At 45.5% G+C, this 20,602-nt stretch overlaps 3 protein-coding genes across 3 annotated transcripts; 2 read left to right on the forward strand and 1 right to left on the reverse strand.

Moving 5' to 3' along the window:
* The first annotated feature begins 1,807 nt into the window (after positions 1-1,807).
* Positions 1,808-7,900, forward strand: Srsf9 (serine and arginine rich splicing factor 9). The gene is made up of 4 exons (XM_055605763.1): positions 1,808-2,128; positions 5,329-5,489; positions 6,917-7,089; positions 7,421-7,900. The coding sequence occupies exons 1-4, from the start codon at positions 1,941-1,943 to the stop codon at positions 7,562-7,564; spliced, it is 666 nt and encodes a 221-aa protein (XP_055461738.1). The 5' UTR covers positions 1,808-1,940; the 3' UTR covers positions 7,565-7,900.
* A 149-nt stretch (positions 7,901-8,049) lies between these two features.
* On the reverse strand, positions 8,050-16,445 carry Gatc (glutamyl-tRNA amidotransferase subunit C). The gene is made up of 3 exons (XM_055605764.1): positions 16,087-16,445; positions 10,295-10,398; positions 8,050-9,327 (listed from the first exon to the last, which is right to left on the reverse strand). Exons 1-3 carry the CDS (start codon positions 16,392-16,394, stop codon positions 9,272-9,274), a joined length of 468 nt encoding a protein of 155 aa, XP_055461739.1. The 5' UTR covers positions 16,395-16,445; the 3' UTR covers positions 8,050-9,271.
* Positions 16,445-18,804, forward strand: Triap1 (TP53 regulated inhibitor of apoptosis 1). The gene is made up of 2 exons (XM_055605765.1): positions 16,445-16,636; positions 17,929-18,804. Exons 1-2 carry the CDS (start codon positions 16,490-16,492, stop codon positions 18,010-18,012), a joined length of 231 nt encoding a protein of 76 aa, XP_055461740.1. The 5' UTR covers positions 16,445-16,489; the 3' UTR covers positions 18,013-18,804.
* Positions 18,805-20,602: the final 1,798 nt, after the last annotated feature.

Raw genomic sequence — 20,602 nt, forward strand, 5'->3', positions numbered from 1 at the left:
TTTCATTTGTTCTGGTCGTACTGGAAATTGAACCTAGGGCCTCAAGCATGCTAGGCAAGCACTCTATCTCTAAGCTACAGCCCCAGCCCTGATTCTACAGAAATGAAGAATATTTAAAATGCAGTTTCCAGGGCAGTTGATTAAGATTCCTTTAACAGATTAATAAAAGAGATCAACAACATAACAGATTCCCTTCAGAGAATATAAGTGGACTTATGTTAACTAAATATGATTTAAATTGACTTCAATTAGCTGGGTGGTGGTGGTGAACCCCTTTAATCCCAGAGCTTGAGAGGCAAAGGCAGGAGGATCTCTGTGAGTTTGAGGCCAGCCTCGTCTACAGATCAAGTACCAGGACAGCCAAAGCTACATAGAGAAATCCTGTCTCACAAAAGCACACACACACCAAAAAAAATTACTTCAATTATAACTAAATTATTGTGACATTAATATCAACAAAAATATTAATTAATAACTGTGACATTCAATGCTATTGTATTAATTCACTTCCTTGTTTCCAGGAATTTAATGAAAAATAAATTTTGGATTTATTTTATTTTATGTGTATGAGTGCTTTGCTGAATGTATGTCTGTATGGATGTGGACCATGCTGATGCCTGGTGTCTAGGGCAGTCAGAAGAGGGTGTTGGACTTCCTGAACTGGAGATAGGATGGTTCTGAGCCACCATGTGGGTGCTGGGAATAGAACCCAGGTCTTCTGCAAGAGTAATAAGTGCACTTAATGCTTCAGTAAATACCCATCCCAGAGCTTTTTGTTATTTTCTAATTATTTGTTTTGTCGGTTTTCTTTTTTAAATTTTCTTAGATTTATTTATTTTAGGTACGTGAGTGCCCTATCTCCATGTACACCTGGATGCCAGAAGAGGGCAGCAGATTGCAGTATAGGTGGTCATGAGCCACAATGTGGTTGCTTGGAATTGAACTGAGGACAGTGCTCTAAACCGCTGAGCCATCTCTCCAGTCCCTTTTTAAATTTTATTATCAATTATTATTATTTGTTGTTGCTTTTTGAGACAGGGTTTCTCTGTGTAACCCTGGCTGTCCCAGGCTCACTTTGTGGACCAGGCTGGCCTTGACCTCGCAGAGATCCGCTTGCCTCTGCTTCCTTGAGCGCTGTACCCAGCTGTTTTATGGTGTTTTCGAGACAGGGATTCTCTGAGCTTCCTTGGCTGTCCCACTGGCCCTGAACACAGAGATCGGCCTGCCTCTGCCGCAGAGTGATGGGATCGCGGGCGTGCACCACTCACTGCCCAGCATTCAGAACATAAGGACAAACATAGACCTAAGTAATTTGAGGGTGCTTTGTTGTTGTTTTATCTTGGAGGGATTTTGATCTGTTTTTGTTTTCAAAGATTCATGTATTTACTTATTTGAGGTGCACCTGTACGTTTGTCTGTTTGAAGGCGTTGGATCCCCTGGAACTGGAGTTACAGACAGTTGTGGGCGCTGGAAATTGAACCTGGGTTCTCTGGAGAGCAGCCGTCGCTCTTAACCACCTCTCCAGTCCGTTTTATGGGATAGGCCAGGCTAGGATCCAAAATGTTCACGGGGACACTGCGCCGGAGCGTCTGAGGGCTTCTGCGGGTCCTTTCCTCAAGCTCTGCCAGCCTCCCGGCAAACCAGGCTCAGTGGGTGCGCACAGCCCCGCGAGCCTAGGCGGCGCTGCCGTCTCCCCGCCCGGACCTTCCGCTCGCTCCTCCAGCACCGGGCCCCGCGCACGCGCACCTCGCGGCCGCGTCCCCTTTAAGGTTTCTTTAATCTCCTCCGACCCCCACGGCTTCCGCGCCGCGTTCCCCACAATGCAGTGCGGCTGAGCAGCTCGGAGCCCGCGGGGGAGCTGCGGCGGGGATCCGGGCTGAGGAGGCGGCGGCGGCGGCGGGAAGTGGGCTGCGGCGGGCCCGCGGCGTCGGGCGGTGCGGATGTCGGGCTGGGCGGACGAGCGCGGCGGCGAGGGCGACGGGCGTATCTACGTGGGGAACCTTCCGACCGACGTGCGTGAGAAGGACCTGGAGGATCTGTTTTACAAGTACGGCCGCATCCGCGAGATCGAGCTCAAGAACCGGCACGGCCTCGTGCCCTTCGCCTTCGTGCGCTTCGAGGACCCGCGGTGAGGACCCCGCGGCCCGCCCTCCTGCAGGCTGGCGCCGGCGCTGCCCTCCCCTCCCGCCCCTGGGCCCTCCCCTCCCGCGGCGCCCTTCTCCCCCCTCCCCGCCGGCTCGACCCCTCTCGCTCCTTTCTCCCCCTTCTTCCCCTCGGCTGGAGGCGGCGGCTTCTTTCTCTCAGGCTCTGCCTGTTATCACCTCCCTCCCTAGTGTTCAACGTAGAAACCCCGAAGGGGCTCTGGAGGGCCCGAACCCGCCAAACTTGCCCCGAGGAGGGTAAAAACCAGCGCTGCTTCCCTCGAGGCTGGGAAGACACCCTAACGGGAAGCACCCATAGAGGGGGGCGGCCCGGGCTTGGAAGCCTCGGCTCCCCGAAGCGGTCCTGCAGAGGACTCGGCCGAAGGCAGGAGAAGGCAGTCGCCCACCCCGCCCCCCGAGTCCGGGGCCTTCGCCGTTACGGGGGAACACGGCGGGGTCGTGTTGCCTTTGGCGGCCGTAAAGGGGTGTCTGGGACCCCTTGGGTTCTAGTAAAAAGAATCGGATTAAACCAGCCGGGGGGGGGGGCGCTGGAGGGGGCGGCGGCTATGATTTCATTTCTCACTGATTAGGGAGGCCTCGCCAGAAGTTGATTGTGCGTGGAAAAGCCTGGTTCCCAAACCCGCGCAAAAGGGGCTTTGTGACTTTGCGACCGGAAAAGGCCGCAAAGTGCACTTTCAAGTCACTGCACTGTAGCGGTCACTGTGCTGGGAGGGTCAGTAAGGACTTCCTTCTGTCTTCTCAGCGTCGCTAGGAGGAAAGTTTCATCTCTGCCCCGCCACCCGGTGTCCAGCCGGCCTGGGTTGGAGATACGGGTTGACAGAAGACGTATCCTGGACTTCGATGGTGGAAGACTAACAGCTAATTCCCAAGTGTCATGTAGTCTTAAAAGTGGACTGAAGCAGTTTTTACATGTGAGCGTGAGAAAGTCATGGCTCCATTTAATTAGTTAACAGTGCCATTGTGTATTTTGAACAATTGTTCTGTGTCAAGTGCATTTTCAACAACCCAGGAGGCAGATGTTTCACAGAGGAGGACATTTCGGATTGGGTAATGCAGGAGGCTAGTGAGGGGATAACACTTGGTAGGTGTTTCATAGAGGATCTAGATAGGATTTGAATCCTGTTATTACCTTTTTTTTTTTTTTTTTTTTTTTGAGACAGGCTTTCTCTGTGTAGCCCTGGCTGTAGACCAGGTTGACCTCAGAGATCTACCTGCCTCTGCCTTCCAAGTTCGGGGATTAAAGGCTCCCATACTACCTAAAACTGTTACCTTATACGGTCATGTTTTTCCTTTAGTCTTAACAAGAATTGTTTGAGAAGTTTCAAACAAAGTACTTAAAATGTTAGCATTTTGTCCTTTTGATAACCCAGCCAGATAAGGCATATTTCTCAATTAGAAGTACAAAAAGCTTAAACAGGTAACTCAAATCATTTATGCACAAATTCTGCTTTTAGTTCTTAATGTCTCCCCCTTCTCAGGCTCCATTAGAAATACATTTCAACAGTAAGCACTGTTGTGGATGTGTTCCTTGATGCCTTGTTTGTTTGTTTGTTTGTTTGTTTTAGACAGGGTCTTATACTTTAGCTCTGATTGGCTGGAATTTGCTATGGTAGACCATGTTGGCCTTGAACTCACAGAGATCTGCTTGTCTCTGGCTTCTGTTACCAGTATTAAAGACGTGAGTCACCATATCCAGCCCTTGTTTAATCTTCCTTAAAAAGATTTACTTATGTGTGTGTCTTACCTATATGTATTTGCTCTGCATGTATGCCTGTTGTCCAGCGAAGTCAGAAGAGGCCGCCGGTTCCCCCGGAACCGGAGTTACTGACGGTTATAAACAAGTGCTCTTACCGACTGCACCATCCTCAGGCCCTCACATGCCTTTATTTAAATTTGTGCTGACTTTGTGAGACAGTATTTCTTTGTAGACCAGGGTGGTCTCAGAACATTCCTCCTCAGTCTTCCCAGTGTTGGGATTACACACCTGGCCTTTTGGAACTTTTTAATGTGCTTCCCCCTCAAGCTTCATGTCATTGGGCCTTGTGGAAGAATATTAAGGGGCCTAATGTAGGATATTTTCAGCCTTCCTAATGCTGCAGTCCCCCATGTTGTAGTGACCCCCAACAATAAAATTATTTTCCTTTATACTTCATAACTAATTTTGCTGCTGTTATGAATTGTAATGTAAATATTTGGGACGATAGAGGCCTGCCAAAGGGGTCGGGACAGGTTGAGAGCCACTGTGTTAGAGAAAATGCTTGCCATGTTTTGATAAATTTGGTGTATCAGCAAAAATCAATAATTAGCAGTTATTTGTTTGTTTTTCCGAGACAGGATTTCTCTGTGTAGCCTTGCCTGTCCTGGACTCACTTTGTAGATCAGGCTGGCCTCAAACTCACAGAGATCTGCCTGCCTTTGCCTCCCAGAATGCTGTGATCACAGGCGTGTGCCACAGTGCCCAGCTTTCAACAATTATTTTATTCCTCTGAGTTAGCCTTTTTTCCCCAAGAAAAATTAATTTGTCTGTGCATCTGGTATGTATATATGTATGTATGTAGGTCATATACATACTGGAGCCTTTCTAGGTCAGAAAAAGCATTGGATTCTCTTGAACTAGTTACAGACTGCTAAGAACTGCTGTGTGCGTGCTGAGAACTGAATCATGGTCCCATGTAAGAACAGAAAGCTCTCTTAGCAGCTGAGCCACCTTCTCTCTAGTTTCTAAATCAATATCCTTCAAAATACTCTGTTTATTTCTCCATTTTTCATCCATAGAAAACCCATATGCTTGACAATTGCAATTCTTTTAATATGTACAGAATAATGAGTTTGGTCATGATACCTTCATGCATACATATCACATCTTTTGCTCATATTCAAATCCCTTCATTAACTGTAAGTTTAAAAAATATTTTTTCAGATTCTGAGTAAATATTCTGCACTTAAGAGTGTATGCATGCTGTGGCTGAGCCATCTTATTGGCCCGTCTGCAAAACCTATTTCAGTAATGTGAAAGGTCCCCAACTAAAGCAGAAGTACATCAAGACTGTTTTGGTATCCTTCCTCCTGTTCCCTCAGGCTGATGTTCACATTCAGCCATTCACGCTCTTCACGGGAAGTCATCCAGTCTATCCGAGCAGCACTGATTTCAAGCTTTTCTTTGCAGAGATGCTGAGGATGCAATTTATGGAAGAAATGGTTATGATTATGGCCAGTGTCGACTTCGTGTGGAATTCCCTAGGACTTACGGAGGTCGTGGTGGGTGGCCCCGTGGTGCAAGGAATGGGCCTCCTACAAGACGATCTGATTTCCGAGTTCTCGTTTCAGGTATGTTCTTAGCTTGTTGAATGAGATGGTGCATGGACACTACTTCAGAGTCTGGCCTCTGAGGAATCCTAGCTTATGGTTCAGTACGTGGGATATGTTGGCTTTTCAGTTGCCAGTGCACACAGACAGCCTAAGGCTCTGCTCTAGTTTTTAGGGAGGCAGGTATTATACAAACAAAATTGTACAAGTAATACAGCCTTGTGGGACAGCAACCTGTTACTTTTTTTGTTTGTTTTGAGACAGGGTCTCTGTATAGTCTTGGCTGTAGTCTCAATCTGTAAACTAGGCTGGTGTCAAACTCAGAGATCTACCTGCTTTTATTGATGAGAGGACAAGATGATGGAAAAACCTTTGATCTAGAATTCTAAAAATGTTTTCTTTGGGAATGCTCCTTGGTATCTGGCTTTATAGATATCACAGGAGCTAGATTCAAACAATTTAGGATCTTGGGGATTATACTGGAAAGCATAGAGCATTTACTTAAAACTGGTGTCAGTGAATGATGGACGAAATGCTAAGCTCAAAGTTTGTGTGTCTTTAAAATATCAATACAGTGTTAAGACCTTCTGCACATGGCACAAGACTATGGGAGCCCTAATGGAGTAAAATATATTGAGCCTGGCACCTTTTAAAGTGTGAATGTCCCACAGTCACAGTGCATAAGAGTGATGGTATCTGTCTATCTTGTATCCCTTTGTAATTTTTTAACCCTAGGACTCTATTCCCTCCTTCAAGATGTCATACATTATCTTTTTTTCTCTCCATGCTGCTCTGAAATCCTGCTTAGAAAACTATTAGGAAATGGCTGCAGTCCTGAGCTGTGAGCGGTAAACACAGCCTTTGAGAGCAGGAGCACATTTCCCTTTCATGACATCAGGTAGGGTTGTATGACTCCCAACTAGTTCTAGCGTTGAGTGTTACCTTTCCCCAACTGTAGTGAGGAATGTTGGTGATCTCTTACGAGGTACTCTGTGGTCTGTCAACAAACTTTGATTTTTGTTGTTGTGCTATCCCTCAGCTACACTTGGCTTATTTCAAAGTTCCCGTGTCTTAGGAAAATAAGTTCAGCAAGAAATACTTGGTACTAATAAATTTCATAATGGAAAAACCTGACACTCAGTTTTGGGAGTGTCATATTGGTTGTGAAGAACAGAGTTATAAATGCTCAGAGGCTGTAAACCTGTAACAAGGATGCTTTGTTGGGAAGCCTTGGTCTCCAGACAGTTAGTTAGCTTGGACCAGCTTCTCATGTTGGTTTACCATCTATACTTAAGTGTATTTCTCTGGTTTTGTGCCCTTAAGGATTTGTGACTTGGGAACCCTTAAGAATTAAATGATCACAGATATAGCCCACCATAGGTGTTGCTGGCTCTTCATAGGGCAGTTAACATGACTGAGGATGTGGCTTGTGTACATTCTCTGCCTAGGTCTTCCTCCATCAGGCAGCTGGCAGGACCTGAAAGATCACATGCGCGAAGCTGGGGATGTCTGTTATGCAGACGTACAAAAGGATGGAATGGGGATGGTTGAATATCTGAGAAAAGAAGACATGGAATACGCTCTGCGGAAGCTGGACGACACCAAGTTCCGCTCTCATGAGGTGGGTTCCTACTTTCTAGGAAGTCTAATGCAGCCATAGTAGCAGCAGGCCATTTTCATTACTTCAGTACCATTAAAGAACCATTGAAGATCTATGTACAGCAAACAAAGCCAAGGGGTTTGCTTTGCCAACATCCTGCAAGTTCAGAACAGAGAGAGAGAGAGGCATGCATTCCTTTATCTTGAATGGAGAGTAAGGGTACCTGTCTCCATGCAACATTGTGAAGGTTTGATAAGATTACAAGCCAGGCACGCACGACAGTCAGGTTAAGAGGTTGCTTTTGCTGGTTATTCAGATTCTTTACTTTCCTTTTTGTTTGTTTGAATTTCAGGGTGAAACTTCATACATCCGAGTTTATCCGGAGAGGAGCACCAGCTATGGCTATTCACGGTCGAGGTCTGGGTCCAGGGGCCGTGATTCTCCTTACCAAAACAGGGGTTCTCCACACTACTTCTCTACCTATAGGCCTTATTGAGGAAGGTGGGAGTAGTTTCTCTCTCTCTCTCTTTTTGGATGAGCTGAGCTGCATTGTGCTCAGAATCTACATTCCAGATTGATAATTTAGTGTCTTAGGAAATTTTTTAAACTTCTTTCTTTCTTTTTTTCTTTTTTAAGGAACTATATAAGTTCACCTAGGGCCATCATACTAGCAGTGACATGTTTTACACTGCAGAAATAGAAGTTGTGGCTTTGGTTCAGAAACAAGTTGTATATTTTTCACTCCTGATTATGGGACAAAAAAAATCAGTGCTGCAGTTACTACAACTGAGTCACCCATTTTGTTTAGAAATATATTTTAAATGTTTAGTAATTGGTGTGTATGGTTGTCTTTGATTAAGTGTATAGTTTCATCAAACAGGTACTGACCAAAAAGAAGTATTTGAGTTGTCATACCAGTGTGTAAGGAGCAGAAAAATTACTGGAATGATTATAATTTCAAAATTTCAACACCAAGGCAGATTCTTTTTTTCATTTTTAAATTTTTATTTGTTACATATACAGTGTTCTGCCTGCATGTACATCTGCACGCCAGAAGAGGGCTCCAGATCCCACCGTAGACGGTTGTGAGCCACCCTGTGGTTGCTGGGAACTGAACTCGGGACCCCTGGAAGAGCAGCCAGTGCTCTCAACCTCTGAGCCGTCTCTCCAGCCCCCCACAGAGAAGATTCTTTAACTTTATTTTTTTTTTAAGATTGATTTTTATTTATGTGTATGTTCCACATGTGTGTTAGTGCTAGAGGTCAGAAAGATGCATGAGAAGCCCTGGAGCTGGAATTACAGGAGGTCCTGGTTCAGGTCAGACTGAAGATTAGAAAGTGCTAGGTTTGGTGGTGTTGTTTTGTTTTTTGAGGCAGGGTTTCTCTGTGTAGCTCTGCCTCTGTAGACCAGGCTGGTCTCAAACTTGGGATCTTTCTGCCTCTGCCTCCCAAGTGCAGGGGTTCTAGGCACACTCGTTCTAGGTTCTACCACACTCAGTTTAGGAGTTCCCTTAACCACTGAACCATCTCTAACCCAGATTCAGAGGTCTTACAGTTAGAACTGACATTATAAATTAAACTGCCTGTAAAAGGTAGTTCATGCCTCTCATCCCTGTACTGGGGAGGCTGTGGCAGGAAGACAGCTGTGTGCCCCAGGCCAGCCTCAAGTAAAGAGGCTCTATCTGAGCAAACAAAGAAGAGGGGTGTGTGAGGAAGCATTGCAGATAAAGGGATGAGGAAGAATGAGAACAAGCCCAGGCCTATTTTTAACAAGTTCTCTTTTCTGAACAAACTGTTTGGCTGGTGTTCACGAACAAGGTGTGTGGGGAGGGGTTTGGCTCACTTTGTGAGAAAGGAAGATGGTTCTAAATTAGGAGTTTCCAGGCTGTAGTTAACTCAAGTTTGTCACTTGGTCACAGGTGGACTATCTCCTAAGTATAAACAGAAAAGTTCACACAGATACATTTTGATACGGCAGTGGACCATGAAGGAGGGTATTTTCCATACAGAACAGGCCAGAGTACTTGATCCAGTTCCTTGCAAGCAGGCCTGTGGTATTTTGTCAGCTGGGACTCTCTTCCAGGTCTGTCCAAGGATCAGTTACCAAGCAATCGTGGATGTCTGGTTTACACTAGAATTCACAGTAGCAAAGGACCGCCCTTGTGATTCCACAATGTTGACAGGGTGCCCCTTTCCCAGAATAGCTACTCTGCTGTGGGAGGAGGACTCTTATTTGCCATATCTGGCAAAGAAATGTTACCTGTTTGAAAATAAGAAAGAATAGTATAGTTGAATCAGCTGGTTCTCCTAAATTGAGTGGTCACTGGTTTCCATGGGAAACAGTGGACATGAGTATTGATGCCACCCTTTCTCAACTCTCAAGTATCAGGAAGAGTTCAAAATGAAGCCAAATCCACACTTTTCATTGTAGAGGCAAGCTGTACATAGTCAGCCATCATGTATATGCAGGTAGGAGTGGAGGGCTAAAACTGAGTAAGTCAGGAGCAAGGTTCTGTGTGTCATGTGGTCAGCAGACACAATGATGGCGTAGCAGCTCCTGGGCCCTAAGATGATTTCAGGGTCTTAAGATTCTTTAGCCAGCTCATGCAAATAAATGCAGCATAGATAAGAGGTTAGCCCATAAGTTAGCTAGGTTAGATTTCCATCCTTCCTTTAACAGGAGCTTATTGTCAACTGCCTGGCCTTGGTGTCTGATTCCCAAAGTGCCCAGTGGTCAGGCAACTCTGAGGACTCATGCACAGGAGAGAAGTCTTAAAGTGTGTACAGTGAGGTTGAAAATGCAAGTTACTACATCAGAGATTACAGGCCATGGCTAAGATACATATATGGCTAATGGGTATAGTTCAGCTGGCCTGTGTGGCCTGTTAACTTTTCTCATTTGAATTGGTACAAGTTGAGGAAACATCAGACAATGTCACACTGAGGTTCTCCAAGCAAATAGGCTCAGGTTCCTCTGGCACCAGAAGAGTACCAGGGAATGCCAGCTGTTCCTGTAGACAGGCTTCCAGGCCAGAGAGATGTACTGTCTGGCACACACACCCTTGGTCCTGTACTGTTCCTTCATTATGACCAGCCCCTCAAGGTGAGTACGACTCCTGGACTGTTGTCATTTTAACGCCACCACTTGTGTGCAGTTTGTCTGTTTGTATGTATTTGTTTTTAGAATGTTTGAACTACTATGCTGAGCCACTGTAGGTAACACGTACCTGGGGGGGCCACAAAGTACTCCTCCACAACCTGTTGAGAATTTTGTAGTAGTTCTTCAGCACAGTTGCCTTCTGCTACATTGTCAGATCTCAAGTAGAGACATCTGCAAAACCCAAAGGTCAGAGTTAGAGTCTGAGAAACTTGCAGCTTCTAGAGAAGAGAGGGCAGGCTGGTGGGGGGCACAAAGGTCCTTGCTGTGGGCCACTGTCACCAGGTGGGAGTACTGGGTGAAAGTAGACCAAAGAGCTGTCTGCACTAACTCAAGGTAGGGAGTCATGGTCAAAACAGACCAAAGAGTTGCCTGCTGTTTGTAGGTTCGCCTGGCCACTGAGGTAAACTGTAATTATATCCCCAGTTTGATGAGCAAGTCTTTCTGGATAATAGGAGTAGATTAATTCTGGTAAGGTCAAGTGAAAGGGCAATTATGATACAACTGTGGGCTGGAGAGATGGCTCAATGATCAGGTGCACCGGTTATTCTTCCAGAGGACCCAGGTTTGGTTCCCAGCACCTATGCAGTGACTCACAAACACTGATAACTCCAGTTCCAGGGGATCTGATGCTCTCTTCAAAGGGCACTTTCCACCCGTGGTGTACATACCCAGGCGCGCACACACACACATATACACCAAAAACTAGGCAAAGTATGTCAGAGGACTAGCACATGTCCCTAACTGTGCTTCAGTGAGAAGCATGTACTCAAGAATCAGTGATGTCACTGCTAAAGGATGGACAGGAAATAACTGGAGGGGAGTAGGGCGGGGAAGTAGACATTTTACCAGATGCAGCATGACTGCCATGGAAGAGAACACAGCTAATTCAGAGAGTGGCAGGAAGTTTAGCTGAATAAGATAAGATGAATGCTTATTTATTTATTTATTTATTTATTTATTTATTTATTTATTTATTTATTATGACAGCCACTTAGGAGATACACAGGTGCCGGCCACTCAGCAGACACAGTGGGATTAGGTGGCGTGTGCTGAAAATTCCACACTCAGGTAGGCCAGCCTCAGGTGTATGGAGTGAGCTGGAGGCCAGCTTAGGCTTGTCTCAAACTGATATATCACAAATATCAGGGCTCTCTTACTCTCTAGACACAGTGGCTTCTCTAGAAACAGATGGGACCTGGTGAGATTGCTTAGTGGGTCAATGCACTTGTCACAAAGCTTAGCCTGAGTTCAAACCCTGGTGCCCATAGGGAAGAATAGATTCCCACACATTGACCTTGGTCCTTCACTTGCATTCTGTGTCTCCATATATGCGCAATACTCAGACAGTTAGGTGAACGTACACTGCTTTAATTCTAGCACTCAGTAGGCAGAGGCAGGTGAGTTCCAGGCCAGTCTATATACCAAGCTCAAGGTCAGCCAGGGCTACATACCAAGATTCCACCTCAATAAATAAATAAACAACTAAAAATTTCTAGGTTATAAATTAGTGAAACAAAATGTGACTACAATGATGAAGTTTCACTCTGATTTCAAAATATGAATGTGTCTTACCATAGTCAGCCTGCTTCTAGATATTCATTAAAATGTGTGCTTGATGGTACACACTTGTAATCCCAGCACTGGGGGAAGGAAAGACAGGTGGATCTCTGTGAGTTCAAGGCCAGCCTGGTCTACAAAGCTGCCCAGGACAGCCAGGACTACACAGAGAAACCCTGTCTCCAAAAACAGACAAATGAGGTGTTGCAGGATATTTGATCCATTGTGAACAAGGAGTCTAGCTGAGCATGGTGGTGCACGCCTTTATTCCAGCACCTGGGAGGCAGAGGCATGTGATCTCTGAGTTTACGGTTATCCTGGTCTACAGAGCTAGTTCAGGATGGTCTCAAATAAGAATAAAAAGAACCCTGAAATCACTAGCAAAGAGGAGCTGACCTGAAGAAAGGCACCCCACACAGACAGTCTCATTCAGGGTAAGAATGGAGGGTTGGAGCTGGTTCTAGGATACACACTTGTTTGGTTGGTTTTTTGTTTTTCTCCCTGTGTAGGTCAGGCTGGTCTTAAAACTCTTCATCCTTCTGCCTCATTCTCCTGGATGAGCGTGCCACTGTAATACCCCTGTACCCCAAAACCACCACCAAACCACACAAAAGTATTACATTAACTGGTCTTGGAATAATCTTTCTAGACCTTACGTTTCTTTTCAAAAAGTGAAGGTTGCACTTTGTGACAGGGTCTCCTCCTGTAGTCTTGGCTGCTCTGGCACTCACTATGTAGCCCAAGCCTGCCCTGAGTGCTAAGATTAAAGGTATTTGCTACCACGTCCAGCCTTTCCTCTGTGTTTTTTAACCAAAAGGGGGGGAAAGTTGGCTGTAGGTCAGTGGTACAATGATTGTTTCATATGTGTGAGGCCCTGAATTCGGTTTCTAGCACAGAAGACAGACAGACACAAAAAAAAGAAAGAAAGAAAAGAAAAAACCTGCAGTTGTACCATGCAAAGGTGGCCACTGGTCTTTCTGGGACTTCGGGTTCTGTTGGAGAATGGCTAAAAGTGTAGACCCGAAATCAGCTGAATCCACGTCCCAACACTGCAGAGTACCTACCATCTCTATGTTTTCACCTCTTTATAAAATCGCTGGGAACATCAAATGTAATAAAGATTTATTCTTACTATTTATGTGTGTGTCTGTGTGGGTATGTGCACATGAATACAGGTGCCTGTGGAAGCCAGGGGTATGGGATCTTCCGGGGCTGCAGCTAGAGGCAGTTTTGAGCTGCCTGTCTTGGGTGCTGGGAACTGAACTCAGGTCCTCTGCATGAACACTTTTTTTTCCCCCTTAGTTTTCTGAGACAGGGTTTCTCTGTGTAGTCTTAGCTATCCTGGACTAGCTTTGTAGGCCAGGCTGGCCTGTCTCCCTGAGTGCTGAGATCACAGGCATGTGCCACCAAACCTGGTATATGAACACTTCTTACTCTTAACCACTGAGCTATCTCTCCAACCTCAAAATATGATTTTTTTTTTTTTTTTTTAAAAGAAAACAAAGTGGGGTAGTGAAAATGGCTCCTGGAAAGGTGCTGTTTGATCCCTAGAACCCAAATGGAAGAGAACCAGCTCCCCTCCACACATGTACTGTGACACTCTTATACAGTCTCTAATAAATGTAATAAAGATTTTTAAAAACACCAGGCAGGTATGGTGGCACTCACCTAACGCATGAGGCTAAGGCAGGAGCATCACATGTTGAAGCCAGACTGCTCTGTTGTACAAAATTTTCCCAGGAAGACTAACATCTAATAATGACAGTGACAGACTAAAATCTAACTTGGTGAAGCAGTTGGTTTAACTGAGGTTAGGAGCATGGACAACTTACGTAAAGTTATGACACTGAAGAAAAACATCTCCCAGTAGCTGTTAACTGGTGGTAAATCTTAGGGACGGGTAGGTACTCATGAACGCCTTCCTCCCTCCACAGGACAAAGTCAGGAGCCCAACTGGGCCAGTCTGGATAATTTCACCTGCTGACAGCTCAAGAGGGCAACAGCCACGTCATGCTACTATCTAGCTTATCAGCACTCTCTGAGAGTTGTAGGCCTACGGGTCCCAAGACCTAGCCTTTTCCTGTGAAGTTCTGAGTCTGCTTTTATATAGGTCCAACACTCTCTTTGCCTTCTAAAATCATATGATAACAGATATTGCATGTAAACTGGTCCACAGCATAGACACTAAGGCTTTCTAGCTCAACCCAAATAATACATTATTGATGTGTAGACAGACTTCTGTTAGCCATTTGGGGCTTTTACTGCTATTGCGTAAAGCTGTTGAAAGCCTGTCTTTACTAGGATGTTTCGTGTTCAGATGAGCATTTAAAACACTGAAGTCAGGCTGAAGAGATGGCTCGAGAGCTAAGAGCACTATGTTCTTACGGAAGGCCTGGGTTTGGCTCCTTGTAGCCACACGGAGGTTCACATTGCCTGTAACTCCAGTTCCAGGGAATCTCACAGGCACCCTCTTCCAATCTCTGTGGATTCTTACACACATGCATACACATAAAAATTAAAAAAAAAAAAAAAAAAAAAAAACAACAACCAATATTCAGGTCTGGCCTAGAATGCTGGGATTAATGAGGTCTATTTTTTTTTTTGAAGTCCTACAATGTCATATTAAAATGATTAGTGGGATTCATTAACCTAAAATATATATAATTTATGGAAACATGCAGGCCACTGAATGACAAGCTTATATTCCGGCCACCACATGCCAAATATGGCCAGTTTTTTTTTTTTTTTTTTTTTTTTTTTTTTAGTTACTCCTGGAAGGCAGGAAATCCTGACTTTTGAAGAAAGTTACAATTCTAAAATTTTGTATGTGGCAGAGGTAGGCACAAGGATGTGTGTGTGGAGGACAGAGGACTTATTCAAGTCAGTTCTCTTCAACCATGTGGCTCATAAGGCTCGCACTAAGATCATCAGGCTTGGCGGCAAGCCTGCACCCCCAACTTCTTTGTGCTTCTATTTTCTCCCCAAATAATTTGAGCACTTCCCAAGTATTTACTCAGTCCTGGACACCAAAAGTAAGCAATACAAACATACTCCATGGAATGTGGATAATCAGAAGCAGAGGGGCAGAGAAATAACATTCAAGTAGATAGGTTGTGATTAACAGCTCTTTTGAATATCAGTAGAACCACAAAGAATGTATCTGTACAAAGGAAAAAATAATGGCAGTTGACAGCTTAAGAAGAAAGGAAAATTAGGGGAAAGTTGGGATAAGGAGCTGGTAAAAATCAAAGGCTGAGAACTGTATGAGAAAAGTCTGAGAAAACTCAAGAAGCTGGAAGAACATGACAGTGCAGGCTTGGAGAAACGGGCAAGGCTGTGACAGACGATGCCATGCAGGCCGTGAGGAAACTTTTTGGTTGTATCAGCAGCAGTGGCACACTTCCCGCAGGACTTGGGAGTTACAGTTCTAGTGGGTCCCACACCCTTATAAACAGACATAACAAGTAGCCCAAACACCCATACACATAATTAATTTAAAAAATCATCTTCAAAACAAGAATGGTGCCTTACACCTATAATCCCAGCATTTGAGCAACTGGGCAAGAACAGCGCTAAATCTGAGGCCAGCCTGTAAGCACTACATAAATCCTATAATCCGGACATGGGAGATGGAGGTATAGGGCTAGGAATTTAAGGTCATTCTTAGCTTGCTTGGTTTACATGATACCCTGTCTCAAAAGAAGTAAATAAAAATAATAGAAACTGATACTTGGTGTGGAGATACAGGCCTATAAAAAGCACTAAGGAAGCTGCAAGATAACCTTAGGTTCAAAGCTAGTCTGTGCTATGTAGCCAGATTCTGTTTCAAAAATTAAATAAAACACATTACATGTTATTTGACTGTACCATATTAGCATATGAACTGATTTGAGAAGGTCTCCAACATATATTTAATAGTATTTGATTCCTTCAGATAGTTAATCTGATGCTTAGGCAAGTGCTAAAACTAACATCTTCGAGGAAATGAGTGTGACCTGGAAGCCAGCACAGGCTGGAGGGTACACAAGGAACAGTACATCCCAGAGATGGATAGGGGCTCTCTGAAGCAGGGGATTCTAAGGCGATGACTAGCAAGCAGTTAGTTCCTATTTTGTTCCTATTTACATCGAGACTGGGAAGGCTAAAGGGTTCTAAACCGGAGCGACAGGATTTGTAATGAAGTAGGGAAGAGCGAAGACATCCTCGCGGTGATGACTGGACAAATTGCCAATTATGCAAGGGACCTGAAACACCTCGTACGGTGTCAAGGTCAAGTTCTCGAGGCCGCAGCCGAGAGTTTACCTGTCCTCCAGTACCGACTCCAGGGGCTCCACCCCGCTGGTGTCCACGGCGTGCAGCTGATCAGCGAAGGCGATGGCTTTCTCCAGCCGGGTCACCGCCTCGCGGCTGCCGAAGTTCACCAGCGCCAGCCGCTCCAGATGCTCCATCACCGCGGCGGGCACGCCACCGCCGCCCTGCGGGGTGAGGCATGGAGCGTGGCTCCCCTGCCCCGCCGCCTGCACCTTTCCCTGTGGACCCGCTTTGGAAGCGGAGCCTCGGGCCCCGTCCAACCGAGCCCGAAAATGCGCCCTCGCCGCCCGTGCCCACATCTTTGCTTCTCGGCCTCGGTAATGACGAAAGGTGGGGCGACGCGCGCGCGAGTGACGACATTAGAGCGCGTCGCCGCACATCAGCTGCCGGCGCCATGAACAGCGTCGGGGAGGCTTGCACTGACATGAAGCGCGAGTACGACCAATGCTTCAACCGCTGGTTTGCTGAGAAGTTCCTCAAAGGGGACGGCTCCGGGGACCCGTGCACCGACCTCTTCAAACGCTACCAGCAGTGCGTCCAGGTGAGCCTGCCCAGGCCCGCCGCAGGGCTGCCGCAGCCAGCCCTTTGCTCCGCCATCCCATCCCATTGCCTGGCTGTCTCTCCGCTGGGCACTGTGATGCTTTACGGTGCTTTGCTTGTTACGGAGTACATTAGAATTTGGGGGGGGGGGGTCACTTATTTGGGAGTAGCCATAGTTATCCGTATGTGAAGAAATTGGTGCAGCCGGGCGGCGGTGGCGCATGCCTGTACTCCCAGCACTCGGAAAGCAGAGGCAGGCCTATTTCCATAGGTTCGAGGACAGCCTGTTTTATAGTGAGTCCCAGGACAGCCAGGGCTACACAGAAAAACTGTCTCAAAAAAAAAAAGGTGTATGTCCGCGTTTGTGTTGAGAGTGGGGACAACTTCCTGGAGTCAGTTTTCTTTTTTCCCATGTATGGGGGTTCCGGGGATCAAGTTCGGGTCACCAGGCTTGGTGACGAGTTGTTCTATTATCTATGTCTTACACATGGACTAGCACTTAGAAACAGGAAGTGATTGGTTCAAAGGCAGTGGAGTCTGGTGACCTTGGTATTTTCGTGGTGCAACATTTCATTGTTATTTGAAATGGATTGTGTTTACTGTTTTCTAGACTGTTATGGCATTGTGGAGGTCGCCACTGTTATGATCTCTCTGTTGCCCTGTTTTTCTCCACCAATTCCCCGTTGCAGCCAGTAAAGTTTGATTTCAGACCAGTGGATGTACTTCTACTAACTTTACCTAAAACATCCTCTCAATTCCAGGACCTACTTTTAGCCAATTCTCAGAGAGTAAAGGTGACACAAGGTCACCTAGCGGTTTGTACTGGAATTCAGACTGAACAGTCACTAAGATAGAGATGCCTTACCTGACCCTCCTGACTCCCCTCCGAAGAGCAGGTGTGCAAACCACACAGGATTCAGTGTCTTTACAGTGGTACTTGTTAAAACAGTGTCTAGCATAGTGGTACACACTTTTAATCCCAGGATTCAGAGATAGGCAAAAATGTGTGAATTCCAGGCTAGCTAGGGCTACACAATAAAATCATGTATCAAAAAAGGGTGTCACCAGGGAGGCAGAGGCAGGTGGACTTTGTGAGTTCAAGGCCAGCCTGGAGGCTACACAGAGAAACCCTGTTTTTAAAAACAAAAAAGGGGGGCAGGGAGTATCCCTTGAATTGTGTGTTTCAAGCCTTTCCAGTTCATTCGGTTCACCTTTGTGCCATTACACTGCAGTTACAAAACATGGACTTTAAGTTTCCATAGACTTTCATAATACATTTTCTTCTTCCTTCAGAAAGCAATAAAGGAGAAAGAGATTCCTATTGAAGGACTGGAGTTCATGGGCCATGGCAAAGAAAAGCCTGAAAACTCCTCTTGACCTGCCTGTCACTTGGAAGAAGTGAGTAAATTGAGAGGCCTCTGGATTTTGTCAGCTAAGGCTGTGAAGATGGGATTTGAAGAGTTTCCCCATCTTGGTGGTCTCCTCTCACTTCTGAACGAGCAGCTGTCAGTCTCGCTTTGAGGCAACTTTGCTTTCGCTGGCATCTGGAAGTAATTCCACGTGCTACAATGGAACAGCTTCTTGGGGTTATGGTTGCAAAACATGGTCTGGAATCAGCTTTACCTAGCTCTTGGGTGTGAATAATGATGAACTGGTCATGATCAAGGTTGCTGACTTTCGCTGCCGAGGACAATAGATACACTGCCTGGGAGTCATTTTTTGTGACAGTTGGTCAGGACCTCTTTTTTCCTCTCAGGGAGCTAATGCTCTGAAAGGGATCCGGACACAGCCGTTTCAATCAGTGCATGGGAACATGATTGTATTTTTATAGGAACAGTTACAACCGCTTGTGGCCTGGGTTATCAAGGCAGAAAGCAGCTTTCCTCAGCTCCCGCCTTAACAAGGTGTTGGATTAACATTTAAAAGCTTCAGAAGCGACATAGCACCACTTTGGAGCTCACAGCGCCTGGAAGTGGCTGTTCAAGAATCACCTGCATTACAGCTTTGCTGCTGCCAACTTTTAACTCCACAAACTAAGATGAATTTGCATATCATATAAAAGGCAAAGTGTATCCAGCTGAGTGGGGGAAAGGTGCTTCCTTACTGTTGTTTGCCCATCATGCCCTAAGTCTGTAATCATGACATGGAATAAATCTTGATTCTACTCTTTCTCTTGGAACTGGGGGCACTTATTACCCATTGCCCCATGTATCTCATTGTCTTGCTAAGAGCCAGCTTTGCCTTGTAACTTGATTTGTCTAAGCTTAGGTGACTGATGGGCACTTAGGTGAGAAATCTGACTTACAGCTTGGCCTCCTGCCTCTACCTTTAAAGGCCCAGCTTATATAAAAAGCTTCTTTAAATATTATGTATTGTGGTTCCACAACAATGTCATGTGGTCTTCACACCTGCCTCCCTTGAATAGAATTTAGTATATCCCTAAAGACAGATGAAAAGGGCTTACATTGTTTCCTGTGTTACTAATTACTACTTCATTTTAATATGACCAACCCTAATATCATTTCAAAACATTTTCAAGCTGGACATGGTGGCACATGCCTGTAATCCCAGCATTGTACTCTGGGAGGCTGAGGCAGGTGGATCTCTGTGACCTAAAAGCCAGCCTGATCTACAAAGTGAGTCTAGGACAGCCAAGAAAAACCCTGTCCTGAAAACAAACAAAAAACACATATTTATTTAAATTTTTAGAAAACTGTGGATATAAAAGAAATTCCTATTTTTTGAAAGTAAAAAAAGCTGGGCTCTGAGCTGGTCACAGTGGCACACCTACAATCCCAGCACTCCAGGAGGCTGAGGCAAGTGGATCTCTGAGGCCAGCCTGTCTACAAAGTGAGTACAGGACTACCAAGGCTACACAGAGAAACCCTATCTCAAAGAAAACAAAACAAAAAAGCTTGGTTCTAGGAGGCTAGTTCAGGGGTCATGTGCAAGGCTTAAGGTCAACTAGTTAAGGGTCATTGTTCAAAGAACACGAGATTTTTGAGGCCTATATGAGAGTTCTGGGATCTGTCTTGGTGAGCCTTTGTTTTTTGAAATAGTTTCATGGAGTCCAATATTCAGTGAATAGCTGAGAATGACCTTGAATGCTTGATCCTCCAGCTTCTATCTCCCACATACCCACACTGGGATTTAGTTAAGACCATACCTCATCCATGTACTAGTGAGGTCAAACCCAACATTTCATGCGTTCGAGCATTTATCAACTGAGCTACATCTCAAGAGCATTTTTGCTTAAGGCAAAGGTTTCATTTAGCCCAGGCTGGCCTCAAACTTCAACATAGATGAACAACTCTTGATCCTCCTACTTCCACCTCCCAAGTATTGGGATTACAGGTGTGTGTCACCACACTGGGTGTCTTAGTTACTTTTTTGTTGCTGTGAAGAGATGCCATGACCAAAGCGACTCATAAAAATTCCATGATCATGTCAGAGAAGATGGCAGCAGACAGGCATGAAGCTGGAGCAGGAGCTGTGAACTAAGATCCCAATCCACACGCACAAGCCAGAGAGCTAACTGGGAATGGCGTGGTCACAGTGGGGTGATGGGGACACCAAGGATTTAAACATATGTCGATGAGGCCATCCTCATTCAAACTACCACACTGGGGTAGTAATTTTCTTACAATTAATTCACGGTATACATGTGGATATAGGACAATTTTGGAGTCAGTTCCCTCCCAATGTGTATGTTCTGGGTTTAAAACTCAGGTTATCAGGCTTAGCAGTAAGTACCTCTACCTGCTGAGCTATCTCATAGTTGTTTTTTTTCTCTCAAGTCTTAAGACTATAGCTCAGACTAGCTTTGAACCATGGCAGTCCTCTGGCCTCAGACTACTCTTCCCAAAGTCCTGAAGATTGTAAGTATGCACCTCCATGGCTTTCTTGAGTCTCTCTTTTTTGGGGGGTGAGGGGTGGTAGTGGTAATCATTTTCAGATCAGGTGAGAA

Source organism: Psammomys obesus, unplaced genomic scaffold (genome assembly GCF_907164565.1).
Source record: "Psammomys obesus unplaced genomic scaffold, mPsaObe1.curated_primary_1811, whole genome shotgun sequence".
Taxonomy (NCBI): domain Eukaryota; kingdom Metazoa; phylum Chordata; class Mammalia; order Rodentia; family Muridae; genus Psammomys; species Psammomys obesus.